The 21,869-nt window shown below is 41.7% G+C and overlaps 1 protein-coding gene across 1 annotated transcript in view; it reads left to right on the top strand.

Annotated features, from left to right (window-relative positions):
- Positions 1 to 21,869, top strand: part of USH2A (usherin) — a 593,484-nt gene that overhangs the window by 60,156 nt on the left and 511,459 nt on the right. Inside the window, exons 9-11 of the mRNA XM_075863335.1 lie at positions 4,163 to 4,358; positions 6,514 to 6,644; positions 11,714 to 11,909. Coding sequence (XP_075719450.1) covers positions 4,163 to 4,358; positions 6,514 to 6,644; positions 11,714 to 11,909 — 523 coding nt within the window. The remainder of the gene's footprint in view (positions 1 to 4,162; positions 4,359 to 6,513; positions 6,645 to 11,713; positions 11,910 to 21,869) is intronic.

Raw genomic sequence — 21,869 nt, 5'->3', positions numbered from 1 at the left:
ACTCAAAAACGTCTGAAAATTTGGAGCTGTTTTCATTGTCAGTTTTCGTGGCATTTTCTACGGCCGTTTTTGGAGCGGTTTTTCTATAGAGTCAATGAAAAACGGCTCCAGAAACGGCTCAAGAAGTGACATGCACTACTTTTTGGTGGGCGTCTTTTTACACTGCGTTTTTTGAATATGAGGCGTACAAAAACACCCCGTCTGAACAGAACGTCGTATTTCCCATTGAAATCAATAAGCAGATGTTTGTAGGCGTTCTGCTTCCTTTTTTCAGGCGTTTTTCGAGGAGTAAACGCCCCAAAATACGCCTGAAAAAACTACGAGTGAACATACCCTCAGTGTTAAAACTGACAGGCAATTAGGCCATGCCCCGTTAAGGGGGTAAAATCCCATAATTTTAAGTGTCCAAAGATTTACATAGCCTTTGAGTATGTACCAGAATAATACTTTACACATTTTAGTTAACAATAAATAAATTTCTTAATAATGCCCCCCTCTATTGGTGAGTGATTTGACGCGTAAACCGCGCCGCAAAATGCGCCAAAAAATGCGCCAAAAAATGGCTGAAAATGCCTCCCATTGATTTCAATGGGAGGCGGAGGCGTTTTTGTCCCGCGAGCGGTAAAACCGGCTCACCGGAAAAAGAAGGGACGTGCCCTATCTTCAGGCGTTTACGCCTCTGACCTACCATTGACATCGATGAGAGGCAGAGAAAGCGTATTTCACTGTGTTTTATGCCCGCAGCGCTCAATGGCCTTGGGCGTAAAACGCAGCGAAAATTGGCGTGTAGATTCCAAACGTAATGTTGAGGCAGATTTTCCTACTGCAAAAAACTCTGTGAACCCAGCCTAATAGTTAGACCGTGCAAACTTAGACCAGGTAGGCACAAAATGAGCCAGATTTATCACAGTGGTGCGCACTGCATGATAATTTTGGTCCATCTTTATTCTCTTCCTTATAACACTTTTCATTTTGCTTATTTTGCATCAGAATCTGGTGCCTGTTTTTTTGGCGCATTTTTGGATCAAGTTGGTGCATGTTTAGTCACGCCCCATTTTCAGAACACTATAAAAAAGTGTCTAGCGAGGTGCAAACATCAAAATGACGCCAAAATGTACCCAAAATTGGGCATATTTTTCGACACTATAGATTCAGACACAGTAGTTCACCTGCCCTCATATGTATAAAGTATAGTCCGGGTTGTCTCGGAGCTGCCTACCACAATGAGATTGTCTGAGGTACAAACTTTAACTTTACTGGGGGCTTCGTTCACATGTACTGCGTCTTCTTATGTTAACTGCTAGTGTGTTTGATCCTTTCTCGCAATCAGGACGCTATGGACGCCAATACTACCTGTATATCACATAAGGTAACAGCATTGCCTTATGTCCACGTCCACCGTTCTTTGAATCCTCACCCACCTGGTTGAATGCATCACATCCACATCTGTGCAAGAGAAGGAAAAGAACACCACGGGGCAGGACCTCAGAGTTCAAAAACGCTTTCTATAATATTACACTCAATATAAAAATGGCGCAAATGTTTTAAAAATTATTTAATAAAACCTCCCTTTTCATCTTTGATATGGCCAACGGGTTTCTCTAGATTTCCATAAGGGTAATGGTTTGTACCTTAGACAATCGAATTGAGGGAGCTCCGCCCAGAGAAACCACTACAATTGACCGCCACTTTGAGGAGACCACCACTGATCTAGACCAGATCTTCAATCAATTGATGATAAAGAGGTCAATATACAAAGAATATAAAGGAACTAAAAAACTCAAGAGGACCACCCCTCTAAGAGACCATTTTTATAGAGAAGGTCTCCCACCCAAGACTGCCCTTTGTTGGCCAGTGCAAAGAGCTGGTAACAGAGAGCATCTGGTGGGCCTGCCAAGGATTTCCTGCTCACCTATTTAATTGGGTGCCATAACACTACATGACTGAGGCAGGAGAAGTGTGCGGCAGGCCTCAACTTCCTCTAGCGCTATCAATCAAGGGTTTCAGGATCGGGAGCTGTGGGAATCAACTCATGACTGGGGTGGCTTTCTTATAAAAAGATGTCAACCTTGTTCATATGCCCTACTAGGGTATATGGATGTCCTAGGAGTTCTCCAACTCTGTAAGCTAACAAAGACCATCCCCCTCTCTGGCGTCTCGTGCCGCAATGGATTACCTGGTTCTCCATTCATTGCGATGGGTGTATTTTAACGCCAGCTGAACTATAAGGGTTTAAGAAACCAGACTGTTTGTTATGGATCTGCCAGGCACAGCTTCTGTATCCACGCCCATAGGTAATCAGTCTGCACCTGCTTCTATGTCTGTGAGACTGACTCCATCTTCCACCACTCAGGATGGCAGGCTTAGGAGTGGGAGAGCCTATCACAGCCTGGCCAGACGGAGCTAGCTCCCGTCCTCTGTCTATTTATACCTGCCTTTCCTGTTCCTCCTTGCTTGTGATTCTTCTCGTTTTGTTTCATGGCCCTGCTGCAGCTTCTTGAACCATTTGACCCTGGCTTACTGACTACTCTCCAGCTCTGCGTTTGGTACCTCGTACACTCCTGGTTTGACTCGGCTTGTTCACTACTCTCCTACTCTGTGTTTGGTACCTCGTACACTCCTGGTTTGACTCGGCTCGTTCACCACTCTTGTTGCTCACGGTGTTGCCGTGGGCAACTGCCCCTTTTCCCTTAGCTTTGTGTACCCTTGTCTGTCGTGCACTTACTGAGCGTAGGGACCGTCGCCCAGTTGTACCCCGTCGCCTAGGGCGGGTCGTTGCAAGTAGGCAGGGACTGAGTGGCGGGTAGATAAGGGCTCACTTGTCTGTTTCCTTACCCCCATCATTACACTGTTTTTACATGTTGCCGTCATTTGCTTTTTTGCTGCAATTGTGACAAAATTGCTGCAAAACGGTGCGGTTTTGCACGAACGTTGCGAAAGTTGCTGCCAAAAATATGATTTAACTTGTGAACACACGCATGATATGCGTGAGAATAAGGGAGATAAATTAAGGCCCCATGCACACTAATGTATTTTTGAGACCGCAATTCACCCGCAAATCTGCGGGTGAGTTGCAGCCCCATTCATTTCAATGGGCCCAGCCACAAGACCGTGGTTTCCACGGTCCATACATTGCCCGGGAGCCTGGACCGCAAAAAGATAGGCCATGTCTTTTTATGGCCGCATTTTGCGGTCCAGGCTCGTTGAAATGAATGCACACTGCAATTTGCACGACCCGTTATTTGCGGGCGGCCGCGAGTGACACTCCGCGGCCGTCCGAGCTGCAAATCACGGCCCCTGCACACCACTACGGCCGCGTGCATGAGGCCTAATAATGTCAGAAATGAGCTACAAAATGCTGCATGCCATAAGTTTTTGACTTCGAAGTCCACGCTGATAATAAAAAACACATAAAACAAAAATTAGTTATGTTATAAAATATTCAGCAAGATCGTCTGCAAATGTAATGTTTCCAATCTTTAAAAATCCCATTTATCATCTTGTTTTTCTTATAAAATTATAGTCAATTTTAATTGAATTCTCTAAATCTTCAAGTATCATCGTCCGCTCTGACATTGTTTTTTTCGTTAACTTTTGCCACTAAGTATACACTGTATTTTTATGCAAATTTCAGCAAGCTTCTGCGCCTCAGGGAATTGCCCTGGAGGGAAATTCAGGCATGGTTTGATTTATGGTACATTTGCAGTAGTTAGTACATTTTACTGCTGCTGTATTACTTTTAGTTAGCCATGCTAACAGCTTTAACTTAAAAATTAAGCCCTTTAAGTGGAACAATATTTATTGTGCCATTACGAGGAAGCCTCTTGGTAGAAGAAGGCATCTACTGGGGTCAAACTTCAAAGAAAAGCGATGCCAACAGACGGACAGGGTCACATGAATATGTATGAGCGTGCTTACTGTGACCCACCGAAGTCATTGTGCAGCACATAGGAGGGTATAAATCCCTATTTTTCAAAAGGATAAAGAGCCTCAGGCAAATTCGTTCAGTGACTAAATTGTTCCTAAGAGTGTGAATTGGTTAATCCATATTTTCCAAAATTATCACATGAAAGCAAGCTGATAAGCTTATAAATGGAACACGAATGTGGAACTGAAACTACGACTCTGAATTTCCTTTTTTTTGTTATATTTCCGTCTCTAGTGTGATCGCTGTTTGCCCCTCTTTAATAACAAGCCGTTTCATCAAGGTGACCATGTGAATGCTTATAACTGCGTACCGTGCCGGTGCAACAACCATTCATCCAGCTGTCACTATAATACAAATGCGGACCCCCACCCTCATGACCACGAACAAGGAGGTGGAGGGGTGTGTGACTATTGTTTGCACAGTACTGCAGGTAAGATGTTCACTATTACAGTATTGATTCGGATATCTAGGACTTTGTTGAAGTATAGGGTTGTGTATTAAAGCGGTTTTCCAGGACTTGTTATATTTATGGCCTCTCCTAAGGACAGGCCATCACTAAAAAAAATCAGTGGGGGCCTGACTCCTGGCACCCTCGCAAATCCCACTGTGGCTTTTTCCCAGTTTACAGACACAGCGCCGTAAACTTCCGTAGCAAGTGAATGCGACTGAGCTTCAATTCGAGACACTACGGAAGTGTACGGCGCTGCGCCTAGTAAACACTGAAGAAACCGCGCCGCCGAGATCCGCGGCCCCTTCAGTTAGGTGATCGGCGGGAATGCCTGTAGTCGGACCCTCTCCAATCTTATATTTATGGCCTATCCGATGGATTAGGTCATCAATGTAAAAGTCCTTTAATGTTGCAAAATATGCTGTGCTTGAAAGCTACAGATTTGTTTGAGTAACAGGCGCTTACGTTATAGTTAGATAATTAAAATAAATTAAAAAGGTTTACTAAAGGGTATGTAGACTTTTGTAACTATTGTTTATTGCTCTGATGTATCTAAAATGAAAACGCAAAGCAACTTTGCAAATAGTCTGGATTAATATCCTACCATTTATTGTCAACAGCTCTTATGCCAACCTATGTGTCTCCATGGTTACAGACTACAAATAAACCCTGTGTAGTCTGATCCTGCAGTCAAATGTTACTTCCTTCACATTGGCCTTTCTTTTATTATCTGTAGTTTGGCAACAAGAGGGGTCAGAAGGAGCAGTGCATGACACAGTAATTCTCTCTCTGGCAAGTGGAACCGAATTGTGCACCATATTGTGGCTGCACAAATCTCTCTATATATTGCCGTATTTTTATATGGCAAAATGCATGGCCCCATTGAAATGCCTAAACACTATGATTTGTGTGATATGGATCTCAAATACAGTTGTATGCATAAGACCTTCCTTTAGTGGTCAGACATCGACATACAGTGGGCTTCTCAATCTTTTTGTATTGGGCTCTCACTATTGGTCAAAGTCCATGCCAACATTTTTAAACATTACAGATGTGTCCACCATTACTTTTGACTGAATTTGGTTAAGGATTCCAATTTCTCATGAAACCATTTCAATACAATATCGCAACATGCTAGCAAAACCCTTGATAGACTGCACATCACATCACATCCACTGGGTGGCCACACAGACACATATCACAGAGACATCTCGTGACAGAGTATCGCAAAATTTATATATTTTCAAACCTGGCCATCTCGCGCCACACATCTCAGTATATGTTGAGATAAGAAGAAAGGTAAGGAAGGACATATCTGTACATTAACCTACATTAAAATGTGTCTCCTGAATCTATTATAACATTAAAATAAGTTATGCTGCTAAACCAGAGATTGGTGCAACAAAAAAAATAAATGGCCTGTGCAGCAAATAATCACTACAGTCAAAACAGCCTCCCCAGTGAAGCCCACCTCACAGCTTGCAAAGCACTGACAGGGTACCACCTATAGGTGGCACTGGAGAGTGAGTTTTTTTTCAGCTATTTTGCACAATTTGGTGTTTGGTGTAAATTGAGACAATTTTTTTTAAAATTTATGGTCATTTAATAATTAATTAATAAATAATGAACTAGTATATTGCATTTATATAGAGAAGGTAATTTAATGCCAATATTTTATGTTCTTAATGAATTATTTGACATTTTGTTTAAAATGATCCCTAAATTTCAACACATTATGTTCTGCATATTATTACTTTGTAGTTGTTTTTACTGATTGCAAATGCAAAGCATTTTTTTATTTTTTGTAAAAATAAAAAATAAAATAAAAAAGCAAGCAAAAACTAGTTTTAATAGAAAATTTTGGACTCTGGAATTGCAGTTATGAGGCATTTCTTTCCAGAGACACAAGTTTGGGTTGTATAACAGATGGAAGTTAAATGAAGTAAAACACCGTTAGAAACAGGTTCATAATTTCATATGCTCTGGATCACTACATTGGCAGGCAGAGATGAAAGGGGCATTAAAATGGACATTCAGAAAATGATCATTCTCTCAAAGGACTATGGACTTTTAACAAACTCCTGCAGATAATTATAATACATTTTAAGGTTAAACATGCACTCCTTGCTCCTTATAGGATCGAACTGTGAAGTTTGCAAGATTTTCTTTTACCGCAAATTTGGGGCTGACCCATCAGCCATTGATGTATGCCAACCCTGCGACTGCAACGAGGCTGGCACTGCTGACAAAAGCCAGAATTGTGAAAAGGTAATAATGGCGAGTTACCTGGCCAGATACAATTCTAAACTTTGTAATATTGTTAAAGAGTAAGAGGGGTTGTCTACAATTAGGGGACATTTTTTTTATTTTTTTTAAATGGACATAATAGATACAGTAAAGGTGGTTTCAAAAAATTCACCCACACCTTGAAAAACCCCTTTAAGGGTCGAAACGCTCCAATTTTAGGTATAGTTCTGCATTTCTTCTCTGTTAACATACGTGGTTGTTCCTTTGCGCGGCTGCTACGGGGCCCGCGGCATGAGGGGGCCCGTGTTGCCCGCCGGCACGGGCCCCCACCATGGCCGTAGGCTCCCCTAGCAGCCACTATGGCTACTACAGCGCGACGCCACTGAACACTACGGCAGAGCAGGGAGGTATCTCCCCGTTCTGCCATTAAAAAAAAAGACATGTATCCCCCTATCCACAGGACAGGGGATACATGTGTGATCGCTGGCAGCGATAGGGAGAACGGGGGACTGAAAGTCCCCTGAAGTTCTCCATCACAAACCTCGGACTTCCGGGGTCTGTGTCGGCAGCTCCGTAGAAATGAATGAAGCGCCGGTCACGCTTGTGCGCATGCGTGACCAGCGCTCCTTTCATTTTTATTGAGCTGCCGACACAGACGTCGGAAGTCAGAGGTTAGTCATGGAGAACTTCCGGGAACTTTCAGTCCCCCGTTCTCCCTATCGCTGCCAGCGATCACACATGTATCCCCTATTCCCTACAGGGGGGCTGTATGGCGTTCTCTACAGGGGGGGGCTGTATGGCGTTCCCTACAGTGGGGGCTGTATGGCGTTCCCTACAGGGGGGGCTGTATGGCGTTCCCTACAGGGGGGGCTGTATGGCGTTCCCTACAGGGGGGGCTGTATGGCGTTCTCTACAGTGGGGGCTGTATAGCGTTCTCTACAGTGGGGGCTGTATGGCGCTATCTACAGGGGGGGCTGTATGGCGTTCTCTACAGTGGGGGCTGTATGGCGTTCTCTACAGTGGGGGCTGTATGGCGTTCTCTACAGTGGGGGCTGTATGGCGTTCTCTACCGTGGGGGCTGTATGGCGTTCTCTACAGTGGGGGCTGTATGGCGTTCTCTACAGGGGGGGCTGTATGGCGTTATCTACAGGGGGATGTATGGCGTTATCTACAGGGGGGGGCTGTAAAAAAGGCACTATCTACAAGCGGAGGTTGTGTGACACCCAGGGGAGGTGGGGCCCCAGTCAAAAGTTTGCTATGGGGCCCAGTCTTTCCTAGTTACGCCCCTGCCTTTGCGGTTGCATTCAGCTGAGTTTTAACTTCATGAAACCTTTTTAATCTAATCTTAAGCAGGTCGTAAATAGTTAACCATTAAAAAAATAAAAAAAAGTCTGTGCCTGGGGCATAAACCGGCTAAATAGACAGAAGAAGCAAAGGAGGAAAGGGGGAAGCAAAGAGAAATCAATAGTTGATTCTATGATACAACTCTGTGATTTCCCAGCCGGAGAAACATGGAGAAAAGGAACCTGCTAGGCTGAAGGCTGAATTGACAGAGGAACAGTCAATTTTCACTAAATGGATCTAACTCTTCAAAAACGGGTTATTTAAGATAAGAAAGGAGAATCGGACGTTTTAACAGTTTATGAACCATCGGTTTAACCCATAGGCTATCCAACATATAATGGTTAGAAATAACCAGGAATTCTTGTTCTCAGCCAATGATGTCACGGTCACGTTCTTTATTAAATACAATAGAAAAAGTCATGAACTGATTTTTTTTATTGGATTATATGGAATAAAAGCAAAATGTCTATGTCTATGGGATTTCTCACCTTTGTGCTGTTATAATGGCTCTAATGACAGCAGGATATTCCAGTAATTGTAGGGTTGGGGACCATAGAAATATATACCCTCTTATTCTTGAATTAATCATGCAATATTTCTGCAGATATGTGGATAGATATGAGAGATCGATAGATATGAGAGATCGATAGATATGAGAGAGATAGATAGATATGAGAGATCGATAGATATGAGAGATAGATAGATAAAATAAGAGTGCCTCAAACAGCCTAAAAACTCCCCTGTTTGTGCAAAAAATGTTGATTTATGTAAATTAACATATTTTGTGGGATAAACCTACATAAACAGGACTGTTGGCATGTTGGTATTTATCTTGACTGTATGTATACAGAATATTCTTTGTTCCACTAGCACCATGGACATACATCTATTAGCTTTATAGCTAATTATATCTTTATAGATTATATTTCTCATACATTTTTTTTATTTCAATTTAACAAAAATTATCCTAATGTACCTGGCAGGGACAGATAGAAAGATAGTTCCAACCATCCCCAGATATATGTAGGCTTAGTCCCAGTTCTGGGTGTATGTGCAGCGTAGGTTCTCACTGCCTTGTCGTGGCAGGTGGACTCACACAATTTGATCAAAATATGCGCTAAGAGCCTCCCTATTGTAAGTAGATTTAGCAGTAATGCATATTTATTTATATTTAGTGGCTTAGGTGACATTAGTGTTCGCAGTGTGCTGTCGACATTTTCTTGTGCACTAGATGATAGATAGATATGAGCATAGACAGATATGAGATAGATAGATAGATAGATAGATAGATAGATAGATAGATAGATAGATAGATAGATAGATAGATAGATAGATAGATAGATAGATAGATAGATAGATAGATAGATAGATAGATAGATATGAGATAGATATGAGATAGATAGATAGATAGATAGATAGATAGATAGATAGATAGATAGATAGATAGATAGATAGATAGATAGATATTAGGTAGATAGATAGATAGATAGATAGATAGATAGATAGATAGATAGATAGATAGATAGATATTAGATAGATATTAGGTAGATAGATAGATAGATAGATAGATAGATAGATAGATAGATAGATAGATAGATAGATAGATAGATAGATAGATAGATAGATAGATAGATAGATAGATAGATAGATAGATATTAGATAGATATTAGGTAGATAGATAGATAGATAGATAGATAGATAGATAGATAGATAGATAGATAGATAGATAGATAGATAGATAGATAGATAGATAGATAGATAGATAGATAGATAGATAAAATAAGAGTGCCTGCCATAGATAACTATGTGTTTTCTTTTAGCACCTTAGCATAATAATAATAATCTTTATTTATATAGCACCAACATATTACGCAGCACTTTACAACTTAGAGGGAACATGAAACAAACAATATCAGACATTACATAGTGACAAAGTTAATTTATAATTCAACCTGAGGAGTGAGGACCCTGCTCGCAAGAGCTTACAATCTATGAGGAAATAAAGGAGACACAAAGTGTAACAGTGTTTGTTCTGTACAATGGTCCGGCCATTTTTATACACATGGGGTGTTAACATAAAGCTGCATGAGCCGGTCACCAGCCAGTATCCGCGTATGACGGACATGAAGAGAAGGAGTGTGAGGGAATCTTACTCTGATGACTAATCTAAAAGGAGGGCCATGGAAAGAAGTCAGATCAGGGAATGTTATAGGCCGGTCTAAATAGATGTGTTTTCAGGGCACGTTTAAAACTGTGGATATTGGGAATTAATCTGATTGTCTGGGGTAGCACATTCCAGAGGACTGGTGCAGCACGAGAGAAATCTTGGAGACGGGAGTGGGAGGTTCGGATTATGGAGGATTTTAATCTAAGGTCGTTGGCAGAATGTGGAGCCGGAGTAGGGTGGTAGACAGAGATGAGGGAGGAGATGTAAGGAGGTGCAGCACTGGGGAGAGCTTTGTGGGTCAGAGCATAGATTGTTAGAGAAAATAGAGTCTGTAAATAATCATCCAAGGTGTTTTTCTGGAATATCCATTCATCGCCTATCCCTTCTAATAAGTGGGCGTCCATCCCCGGGGATCCCTACCGATCATCAGAATAAATGATTGTTCCAAACAAATTTGTGTGTCCGCACATCAGCCCTTTGACTTAACTGAGGCTGAGCTGCAGTTCCAGGCAATATGGAGAAGGCCAGAAGAGTGTGGTAAAGGGTAAATGGTGAGACTCTCAGGAATGGCCGCTCCTTAGCCCACAGTATTTAGAAATTTAAGCAGACAGTGCAAATAATTGCTAACTATGGCTCTTTAGAGCATTTGTCTTGAGGAACTTTAAAGATGGTGATGCATTGTTAACTTCTGATTGAGTAGTCGTGCATTACCGAGACACCCAAAGAGAGAACTAGTGTTAGGTGACTACATTGGGGCATCGGGGGGGGGGGGGGGGGGGGAGGTACAATCCATGTATTAAGAAAAGTATATATCTTAATTAATGTGGTGGCGATGATTGGAGAGAGCGAGTTGACGGTAGCACTATACACAGATTGGTGGGGTAGAATGGGGATGGGGGAATACAGGGGGCAATAAAATATTGTCCTTCTGATATCTAGCATGTAGAATTTCTGGGACTGAAAGTGTGTGTGTTTGGGGGGCACATTCTGAAACCCCCACCTTGGGCATCAAGTGAGCTTGTCCAACCCCTGGCTAGACCCAATCACCCAGACCCAGAAGAAGGCATCTTCTGCAGGTCTATCTACTTCTTCATTGTAAGAAATTTTCTAAGTAACTGGTGTGAAAAATTATTTCTATGTTATACTGTTGACACTGTAGTATCATGCAGTAATTTTAGAGAAAAAAAAATTGCCTTTTCCAGTAGCTATCATAGCATTTAATACCTTGTTCAAGATTAGAAAAACATTGCTGCTTTCCTTATCACAAATTTTTGGTTTGTGTCTGGTATTGCAGCTTAGTTCTATTGAAATGTATAGGGTCTAGCTGCAGTACCACCCATAACCTGTAAACAGATGTAGTGCTGTTGTCAGAAGAAAGCAGCCATGTTTTTTTTTTCAATCCTGTACAGCCCCTTTAATATAATTCTGCCTATTAAGGCTATGCCAGTATTGTTAACCGGTGCCAGATGATACCCTGGTGCCTGTTATATCCGTGTGAAATTAGATTCCTATATTTTTTTTTTGGTTGATATTACAATTTTTTTGTATCCACCTTCTAAATACGTTTTTATATCCACAGCTTGGAGGTCAATGCAGATGTAAGCTGAACATTGGGGGCAGGAGATGTGATCAGTGCAATGATGGATTTTACCATTTGCAGGAGTCCAATCCCAACGGCTGCCAACCGTGTCACTGCAACATATCTGGAACAATCAACGGAAATCCTTCATGTCATCAGAACACAGGCCAGTGCCAATGCAAAACCAATGTCATTGGTGAGTACCAACTTCTAACATCCCAAAACTCCAACTAGTGGAAGAATTTCTCTGATGTTATTTTTGCGTTTTGTACATAAATGCAGAACTCCAGATTTTTCCAAAAGGACGCGAAGGAAAGTGCAAACCATGACCATAGCTAACAATAAGATTGCTTGATTAATTTAAAGAAACAAATCTGGAATCTGATTGGCTGCTATGGGCATCTGCACCGCTTCTGGTTTGCACCAATTTTTATTAATAAATCTCCCTAGTAGTTTTCCATTTTTACACTAAATATAACATTTAGGGATCTTCTAACAATCAGAGTTTAGCAAGTACATCTGTTTGAGGCGTTCTTCGCTAAGGGGCCGTAGCTCCATCGTATAAGAAAACGGAGGCCATAATATGGATTCCTGGCTTGTTTAAGCCTTCACTGTCTTAAATGGGAGAAACCTGTTCCGTAATAGCAATTTCGCTAATTGGACAACTTGAAAACGTTCAATATTTTTCTTATCTGTACTGCTAATATTAACAGGTACATGAGGAAAACATACAAACTCCACGCAGATGTTGTCCTTGGTCAGATTCTAATCCAGGACCCTAGTGCTGCAAAACAGTGCTAACCACTAAGCCACCATGCTGTCCTTAGCAGAGATGTAGCTAAAGGCCCATTGGCCTTAATGCAAAATTTTAGCTTGGGCCTCTTCCACACCACCTAAAACAAAATACGGAGATACAGAGACTGGATAATAGCTCTAATCAGTGACTGGAAAATACTGCCAAGCAGTGATTATTCCTGCATGGTCTCCGTCCATCACGTTGCTTCAGGTCGGAATGGTGACGTAAGTCATTGCCCCAGCCTGCAGTAGATTGACACGGTTAAAGCTAGCCACGGCAGTACAGGTAAGTTGGCAGCTTATTATATATAATACAGCGAAGCGGATAATTTTTCTCTCACTGTATACTATGAGATCAAAGTTAAAATTTAAGTGCAGGCTTTGTACGTAAACTGTAGCTGATGGGCCTCTCTAGTCCCTGCCGTTAGTGATGTGGAAAGGTCTTTGGGTCAGTTGCAATAAGTGTGACCCCTATCGATACGCCACTGACCCTGAGCCATGTAAGCTAAGCTATAAACATACAGTAGACACAACTTTTGGAGATGGGAAAGATCCCTATAACAGTGGAGGACTTCTTTTGTTCTGTAAGGTCAGGTAGAGCACTCAGCGCACAGTAGCATTCATATCTGATCATATCCTGGTAAAGGTAGATGCACCATATAAATTTACCATCTGGGGGCCACATATCAGGCACATAAGGGCCGAACCTCAACATTCCAGATGAACTGAAAATGCAAAAGTTATAAAAGTATGATACTGTTTTATGTATGTATGTATGTATGTATGTATGTATGTATGTATGTATGTATGTATGTATGTATATACATACATATATATATATATATATATATATATACACACACACACACATCTATCTCTCTCTCTATCTCTAATATATATATATATATATATATATATACATACGTACACAGAGTATATATATTGCTATTTCCATTGCATCCAGCCTGGGATCCCACCAATATTGCTGACATTCATTTCCTCACTGTACGTCCCTATACGTCCCTTTCTGTACATTAACACATTTCAAAACGGTTTTCATCTTAATGAGTTCTAAGCAAATCATTCTTATGCCACGTTTCTTATTAAACCAAAATAAATGGATTTATTTTTTTTACCAATTTTTTTTTTCTACTGGGTCCATTGTGATAAATCTTTCCCTTTCCCCATTATATTTCTTTGAACTGTTCTTATGAAATGCAAAATAAGTCAACATAATTCCACTGATCGTGTACATAGGCAGGGTTACTTATCAAGGGCTATATAATTTTAATTTTGTAATTCAATGCCAAACTGATTATAATAAACTGCTGCCTCCTGTGTTATTTATCATGTTCTTTTACAAGAGGCTCTTTTTTGTTTGTGGCTCCCACAGGTATTTTTCAAAAATTAGATTTGATTATAGCAATTTATTACTTTCAAAATATTTGAGGGGTGCTACGGCTACATAAGGACAAAATTTATCAAGTGCCTGAAATACACTGTGCATATAATACATTTTGAGATGTTGATGTATGGGAATATTATGATAAAGTGAGCACAGGACTGCAGGCATACCTGTCTAAATATCTTTGTAGGAAGTGGAAAAACATGACCGGTTTAAGCGCTTTTAAATTACACTACATTTTTTTGTTAATGTGATTTCTGGTATAAAAAATTTAATACAGAAGTAGATTATTTCAATTGCCTGATAACAATGTAATGTATAGGGGAAAATATTATGGTTCCTTCATAGGATAATACATTTTTAGTCGATTCATTAATTAAATTAATGTTCTAAAGGCTGAAGAGAAATCCACTATCATTCGTTTGTTATTGTGATCATTTACTATTGTGGAGACGTTGCATGGATGATTTTTTTAGTCGTAGCTTTGTTTTTCTTCATTCGGGACAAAGCTATACGTAGTTTGCTGTCTAAGCCATGTATCTATATACCCGGGGCAAGACCGTGATTTATTGGAGCCCCCCAAGCTACGCCCCTGATAATAATTAGTCTTTATATAGAATATATACTATTTAGATAGGGTCAACATACCTTAATTATAAAGAAATGGGGCGAAGAATTAAATATTAAAAAAATTGATATTCAAAAAGACACAAACATCTGACAACAAAATTTGTAAATCGGACATAAATGCGATCAAATGGCATCAGTCTTTGGTTATTCGACCTTTACTGAACTGTAACCAGTTGCACCGTGCTAGTACGCTGCACTATGATTGCTTTTTTGGGTGACTCGTGGAGGCTATCCAATGACCTTCGCCGTTTAGGTTCCTCGGTAGCAGTTTACCATAAAAAGAAGGCCTATATATTCTCTAATAATTGTTCTTCGTGCCATCAGCACCACCCGCTACTCTTTGCAATATTAGGTAAGGGTGAATGACTGTAAATGCAGGTATAAAAGAACTGTTCCAACACTTTAAGTGCAGTGTCACTTTATACAGATTTTAAAGAGGTTTCACATTTTGGAAAATCTCTACTTGTTCGAAGGTTGATCGCAAAGTGTCCACCTGCTAGGACCCCCAGCGATCATCTGTAATCTGTGGGGGAAATGGGCTGCACATGTTTCCCTGCAGCACCACCACAGGAGAAATAAAGCATTACACAGTGCCCATTCATATCAATGAGTTGTCTGTGTAATGCAAGACAGGTCCTCCAGAGCGAGAGACGGTCTTTGTAACCGCTCTCTACTCTGGTGGGGGAACACCCTGTATTAACCCCTGAACAGGGGACCCCCTCTATTAACTCAGAATTCCCTAATGGGGTGTATGAAATGGGCTATCTAAACTAGGCAACGGTGTGGCTGTTCAATAATGGATTTTATAAAATATTAATCTAATTATGAACTAAAGTTTTCTTTAAGGGACACTCCACCCAAAAAGTTTGTCATGTGTTTCATTGTCAGTCTCATACCTATTCTTGCTGCTTCTATCACTATATACTACACCGGGGCTGTTGCATAGCAACAGTCTGAATCAGGCTCCGGTGACACTTTTTCTACTAGAGTTAATAGGGATAAACCTGTGTCACTCATACAGGCACTATAACTTCCTGTATGATGTCATTACATGGACTGTTCCACACCAGGAAGGGGCACAATCTCTTATCACAGTTACTGCTTAGGACTAGACTGGTTCCTGTCACACTGTTATAATGGAAAAGATCACCGTTCACTCTCCCCGACTCTAACCTTATAATATCTTATCTTTTTAAGGAGTATATTGAGGTAAGAATAATCACACTGTCCTTCCCAGCAGGCAAGGATGATATTGGCTCTAGTTGCCCATGTGATGCTGTCATGAGGCATCATAGGATAGATATCATAGCACAGAGGAAGAGAAAGCAGGGTGAAATCTAGAAATCATGATGGTGTATGACCAGAAGAAGACAGAAGGCTGGACTGCAGGGTAGTTTCTACAATATGCATAAAATAAGTTTAGAGTGTGATGGACCAACAGGTGGGGGGGGGGGTGCTACGATGGAAAGTTGTGTTTCTGCATTAGGTTTTGTTTAAATGAGGCCCACAAGGACAACATTGTGGGCCTAATTTAGAGACCTCCAGCAGAAACACAACTTCCCATCATAGTACCCCCCAACTATCATGTTAAGGCAAACTTTGAGAATTTAAAGAAACCTTAACATGGCACAATAGAAAGGATTTTCCCACTACAAGTTATGGCATTTCAGTAGGATATATAATTGGAATTCCCCTCATTACTAGAACAAACGGGCCACAGTGCTAGTAATGACTGATAGATGTACATAAATAGCAGGGGTCAAATCTAAATAGGACCCTTATCCTGGTGTTGGTTTATGTCACTGTACCTCTTTACCCCAGGACAGGCAGGTCTGGAGCTAGTTGCAACTCAACGCAACTTTTCCCATTTCTTGAGAGGGAAAAGTACATTGTGACCCTCAGGGCCCTTGTCCCTTCACATGTTTGTTAATAATGTAGCAGTTGTAAAGCCTGTGGCGGGGGAAAGAGCTCATAGGTTCACAGCACACATGGGGAAGGGAATTGGGACCAATTTGAATTGGGGACCTTCCTTTCCAGTAGTTGCCACACATTGGCAAAATTTATAGAAATATTGGGCTACAAGTAAGTGCAACGGAACAGTCCATGGACTGCCCTGTGGGCCTTCGTCGTTCTCGTTAAGAATAGATTACCTGTCAGAAATATGTATGGCATATTCAAATAAGCTCCGTGCATATTTATAAAAGCGAAACCCTATGAATCCACCTAGACCAAATTTAATGGTGCAAAATGAGTCATAATTCTTGTTAACAATACAGTTATTTTTAACATTTCCAGCAGTCGATGTTTCTTGTTTTTTTATTTTCCTTATTGAAATTAAATTATATGCCTTAGGTGGGTCATTCATCATTGCTAAAAGAACTTGCCTATTGTCGGAGTTCCTGAATTTTTATCCCTATACATAATGTATTTTCATCCAGTTTAATAGATGCATTTTGTCCATGGACATTCTTTAATGCATTCGCGCCGTGTTCATATACTTTAGGTCAGAAATGTTTTATTATAACTGGGGGTGAATTTTTCACTGTATGCTACAATTTATAGCTGCCTTATTGTGCCGTGTACTTTTATTTAAAACAGAAGGGACGCTTGCTTTAGGTAAAACACCTTTACCCTTTCCTATATGAGGCCGGCTTCTGTCCCTTCTTTGTGTTATTTATATGATCTGAAATAATAGATAGATTTGGGTTAGACCCTAGAATTTTATTTGAACACTGCATGCAGTGGTATACATAGAAAAGAAGGGACCCATTAGCAAATATCAAAATGCCCCCCCCCCCCCCCAACCGCCATTATTGTGTTGGATTCTACACCCAGAACATAAGGGCCTGTTTTTTTTCTTTTACTCTTTTTTTTTTCTTCCCCTTTATGCCTTTTTTATTAGTCTAAGGCCTATGGGGATGGAACTAACTAGGGCTGGACTCTAAGGGCCGCATAGCAGTCGCATGGTTTGGCTCTAATGTATGTGTATGACCTTGAGGCGCCATGTACACGACCATATTATACATCCATCCGTAATTACTGTCCGTAAATACGGATCCGTAGTCATTTATAGTCTTCCGTAAATTATCCGCATATACGGAAGGGTGTCCGTATACGGTCCGTATTGCATCCGTATGCACAGATCCACTAAAAAACAGGGAGGAATCTAGGGTCATCCCCTGGCGTCTCATAGCAACGCTTCCATAATTACGGTCGGCTACGGATGCACATCCGTAGTCGTCGGTAATTACGGAAGCACCCATAGACTTCTATGGAGTAAATACGGAAAGATGTCCGTAGCCCATAGAAATTAATGTGTCCGTAATTACGGTCTGTAATTACGGATTAAAAAGACGGTCGTGTGCGAAATGTTCTATGAAATTTCAAAGTAAGGCCTCATGCATACGGCCGTGTCCGTAATCACAACACAAAGTATGGGAGCACGGCCCGCAAAATCCGAAAAGTAGGACATGCTCCATATTTCCAGGCACGGTTCTACGGCACGGTCACCTTTCCATAGCGCTACAGAAATGTGTCAGAGGGCAATAGAACCGGGCGGGTCCGTAATTGCGGACCGTATTGCGGTCCGCAATTACAGAGTTTTTTTACGGTCGTGTGCATGGGGCCTAATTCGGAACATTGCATCTAATATTATTACAATCAATTGTAAGTATACAATAATAATGATAAATACCCTAAAGGCTGTGTACACAATCTAATAATGCATTTACAATAAAAATGGAATCAACTTTGCTCTTAGTATTGATTATTATTATTATTATTATTATTGTTTTGTGTACACAGCTCCTATGCAGAACTATGTGTCTCATAGTTACAGACAATGAGCAAGCACTGTGTAGTCGGATCCTGTAGAACTATATTACTTCCATACCGCTGTCCCCTCTTTTTGTTAATTTGACAGAGCGTACACTAGGCTCGCCCTAGAGCTATCTCTGAGGCACTGGAGCAAAGAAAAACTTGGTTGCAAAAATGTACATACCCTTTAACATATTATAGCCACTTTAGAGTCTAAAGATCCTGCCAATAACAAGTCCTTCCCCTATAGGGTACAGTAAGGCCACCCAGTCTAGATGAACTTTGGATTTCAGGCTTTGGCTAACACCATAACGTGGTCCTTGATGCCCCACCATATGGAGTGCCACCCAGGGGCGTAGCTAAAGGCTCATGGGCCCGGGTGCAAGAATTCAGCTTGGGCCCCCCTACCCCTCCGCAGCACCACCATCATCATCAGCCCCTGCGCGCTCCTATGCCCAGACGCCTTGCCCAACAGCCCCCATAGTATAATGCCCCCACACAGTTAATGCTCCCATAGCTGCCCCCACACAGTATAATGCCCCATAACGTATACTGCCCCCCCATAATAGCCCCATACCGTATAATGCTCCCCATATCAGCCCCCCATACAGTATAATGGCCCCCCCCCCCCGCAATATCAGCCCCCCCATACAGTATAATGCCCCCATATGTGCATAATTACTTACCTATCCCCGTTCCCACGTCGAGGGGAGGATCCTTCGCCTCCTCCGGTGTGTGCTATGAGTGACTCAGCGCAGGCAGGCGCGATGATGTCGCTACATCCCGCCTGCTTGCGTCGAGCCGCTCACAGCACAGGGAATGCTGGATCAAGGAGATGTCAGCTCCTTGCTCCAGCATTGATTGGAAACGGGACCTCGGTGAGTGACTCACGAACCCCCAGGGGGACGCGACCCACAGTGTAGGGATGTCCCGATACCAAAATTTGGACTTCGATACCGATACTTCGTTTACTTTGCCAACAGTAATAAAAAAATAAAAAAAAGTTCTTCCATTTTCTGATGTGAGGCACGAGGTGTGATGATGAATTTTGAATGTGCCTCACATAAATAGTAATTAACCCCATCATGTTTCTCAGTCATAATGGATTAATGTGTAAGGTACATGATGGTGTTAATTACTATTAATGTGAGGCACATGGAGGTTAAATTCATCATCGCACCTCGTGCCTCACAATTAGGCCCCATGCACACGGCCGTAAATAATCTCCATTCACTTTCATGGGTGTCCGTGCCGTAGAAATGTTCCGAAAATTATGGAACATGTCCGTCCTTTTGCATTTTGCGGGCCGTTCTCCCATACTTTGTATGGGAGCACGGCCCGAAAATGCGGGTGGCAGTCGGCGGCCGGCCGTGCCCGCAATCGCGGGCCCTGATTGCGGGCACGGTCGTGTGAATGGGGCCTAAGTGATTGAAAGCAATTTTTATTTTTTTACAGAGTACACATCATAAATGATGCAAAAAAATTGTTGTGCAGGTTATTACGGGCGCGCCAATACCGATTATGTGTATGTTTTATGTATTGAGACTTATTTTAATGTTTATTATAAAAAAGGTGTATGTGTATTTTTTTTATTTAACATTACTTTGTTTTTATTTTTAAACTTCAATGTACTGGCCTATATCTATATGCCAGTACATTAGCCTATGTGCTGATAGCACACAGGCAGTTGTTAGGACATACCTCAGTATGCCCTAACAACAGGAAATATGGTAGGACAGCCCTGGGGTCCTTCAACAGACCCTGGGCTGTCTGCCCATATATGGTATGTCCCTTAATCGCGTCACAGGAATTCCCTGTGACGCGATCCAGGGGCATCCCCCCTTCTCATTTTCCCCTGAATGCTGCAGTCAGCTTTGATCGCAGCATTTAGGAGAATAGCGGCGGAGATGAGCGGTTTCTCTGATCTCCGCCGTTATAGAGCGGGGCTGCAGCTGTGTAATACAGCCATTGCCCCGCTCCTGATATAAGTGCGCGCGCGGTCAGCATGAGGAGATGCGGCCGGCGCTGCACTAATGAGCGGCGGTTCAGGCATTGAGGACAGAACATGGAGGTGTTTTGTAGCGCGCCCACCATGTTCTGTCTTCAGTGCCGACGCTCATTAGTGCAGCGCCGGCCGCATCACTTCATCCTGACGGCGCGCACATCCATGTCAGGACTCAGGAGCGGGGCAGTGACTGTATTACACAGCCGCAGCCCCGCTCTCATACACTCATGTGTACTATACTGTATTGTGCAGTTTGCGGTGGAGGAGGGGGGGCTGTGATTTAACGCTCCCCCCCTCTCCACCGCATACAACACAATACATTACAAGGCATCACATACATTACATTACAATACATAACGTTCCAACACAATACATTACATTACACTGCAGCTTACCTGGAGTCCTCCGCACCGACTCTTCTGCTCTGTCTGGAAGCCGTGTCACGTGACAACACGGTCACATGGTACACTAAGTGTACCATGTGACCGTAACCCGGAAGTGCCGGCTTCACGGCACAGAAGATTTAGCCAGAAAACATGCTGTATGGCAACGGGGGCCCGTGGGCCCCCCAGGCTTAGGGGCCCGGTCGCAACTGCGACCGCTGCGACCCCTATAGCTACGCCACTGGTGCCACCATATTCTACTCTACGACCAAAGCTTCTATTAGACAATACATTTGTAATATATCATGAAAAGGAGCATGAACTATTTTTTTTCCTAATGGATTTTTACAAAATCCATGAGAAAAAATATTTGTGTGTCTTTGTATACAATCAGGGACGTGTGTTGGTACAGTATAAGTCTATGGCTGGCTATGGATGTTGTATTACAAATCCATACCACACGGATCCATAACATGGCCATGTGCATGAGGTCTGAATGATTGCATTTAGTATAGCAGCAATTTTTGGGTTCCAGTTTCAATATCGACGTTTTGGTCATTTTTGGGTCACATGAACTTTTTTTATTCTGAAAGTTCCTTTTTGAACTGCAGCCGAAGCACTTATATTAAGATTAAGATTTCCTGCCCACTATGCCTCTGTGATGTCACTGGGTAATATGATATAAAATTGATTATAGAGATCAACATTTCAGTTTTAAAATATCTTCTTGGGGTAATGTGAACTGGAACCAGATTGCATCGGCATATTTGCCACTTTGGTGACAATAAAATAGTGTCACTTATATTGTGCCTCGTTAAGATTTTCAGCATGTGTTTTTACAAAAATCAATCTGATAATGTTAAGCACTTAAAGTTAAGACCTAATAAAAAAAAAAATTGCAAAGGGGTCTTAAAATTTTGCCGACACCAAAAGAAAAAAATCAACGAGAGGTAAAAGTGAGATTGAGCTTTTCTGAGAGCGCTCTGATCAGAGGTCTTGAGTCCAGTTATTTAAAGGGAAAGATACTAATATGATTATACAAAACCTGATCAGACACAGTTTACTATATATAATATATAACTTACTTTTATATGACATTTTACCAAAAGTATCAATAGATGA

Source organism: Rhinoderma darwinii, chromosome 4 (assembly GCF_050947455.1).
Source record: "Rhinoderma darwinii isolate aRhiDar2 chromosome 4, aRhiDar2.hap1, whole genome shotgun sequence".
NCBI lineage: Eukaryota > Metazoa > Chordata > Amphibia > Anura > Rhinodermatidae > Rhinoderma > Rhinoderma darwinii.
This window is presented reverse-complemented; position numbering and strand designations above follow the sequence as displayed.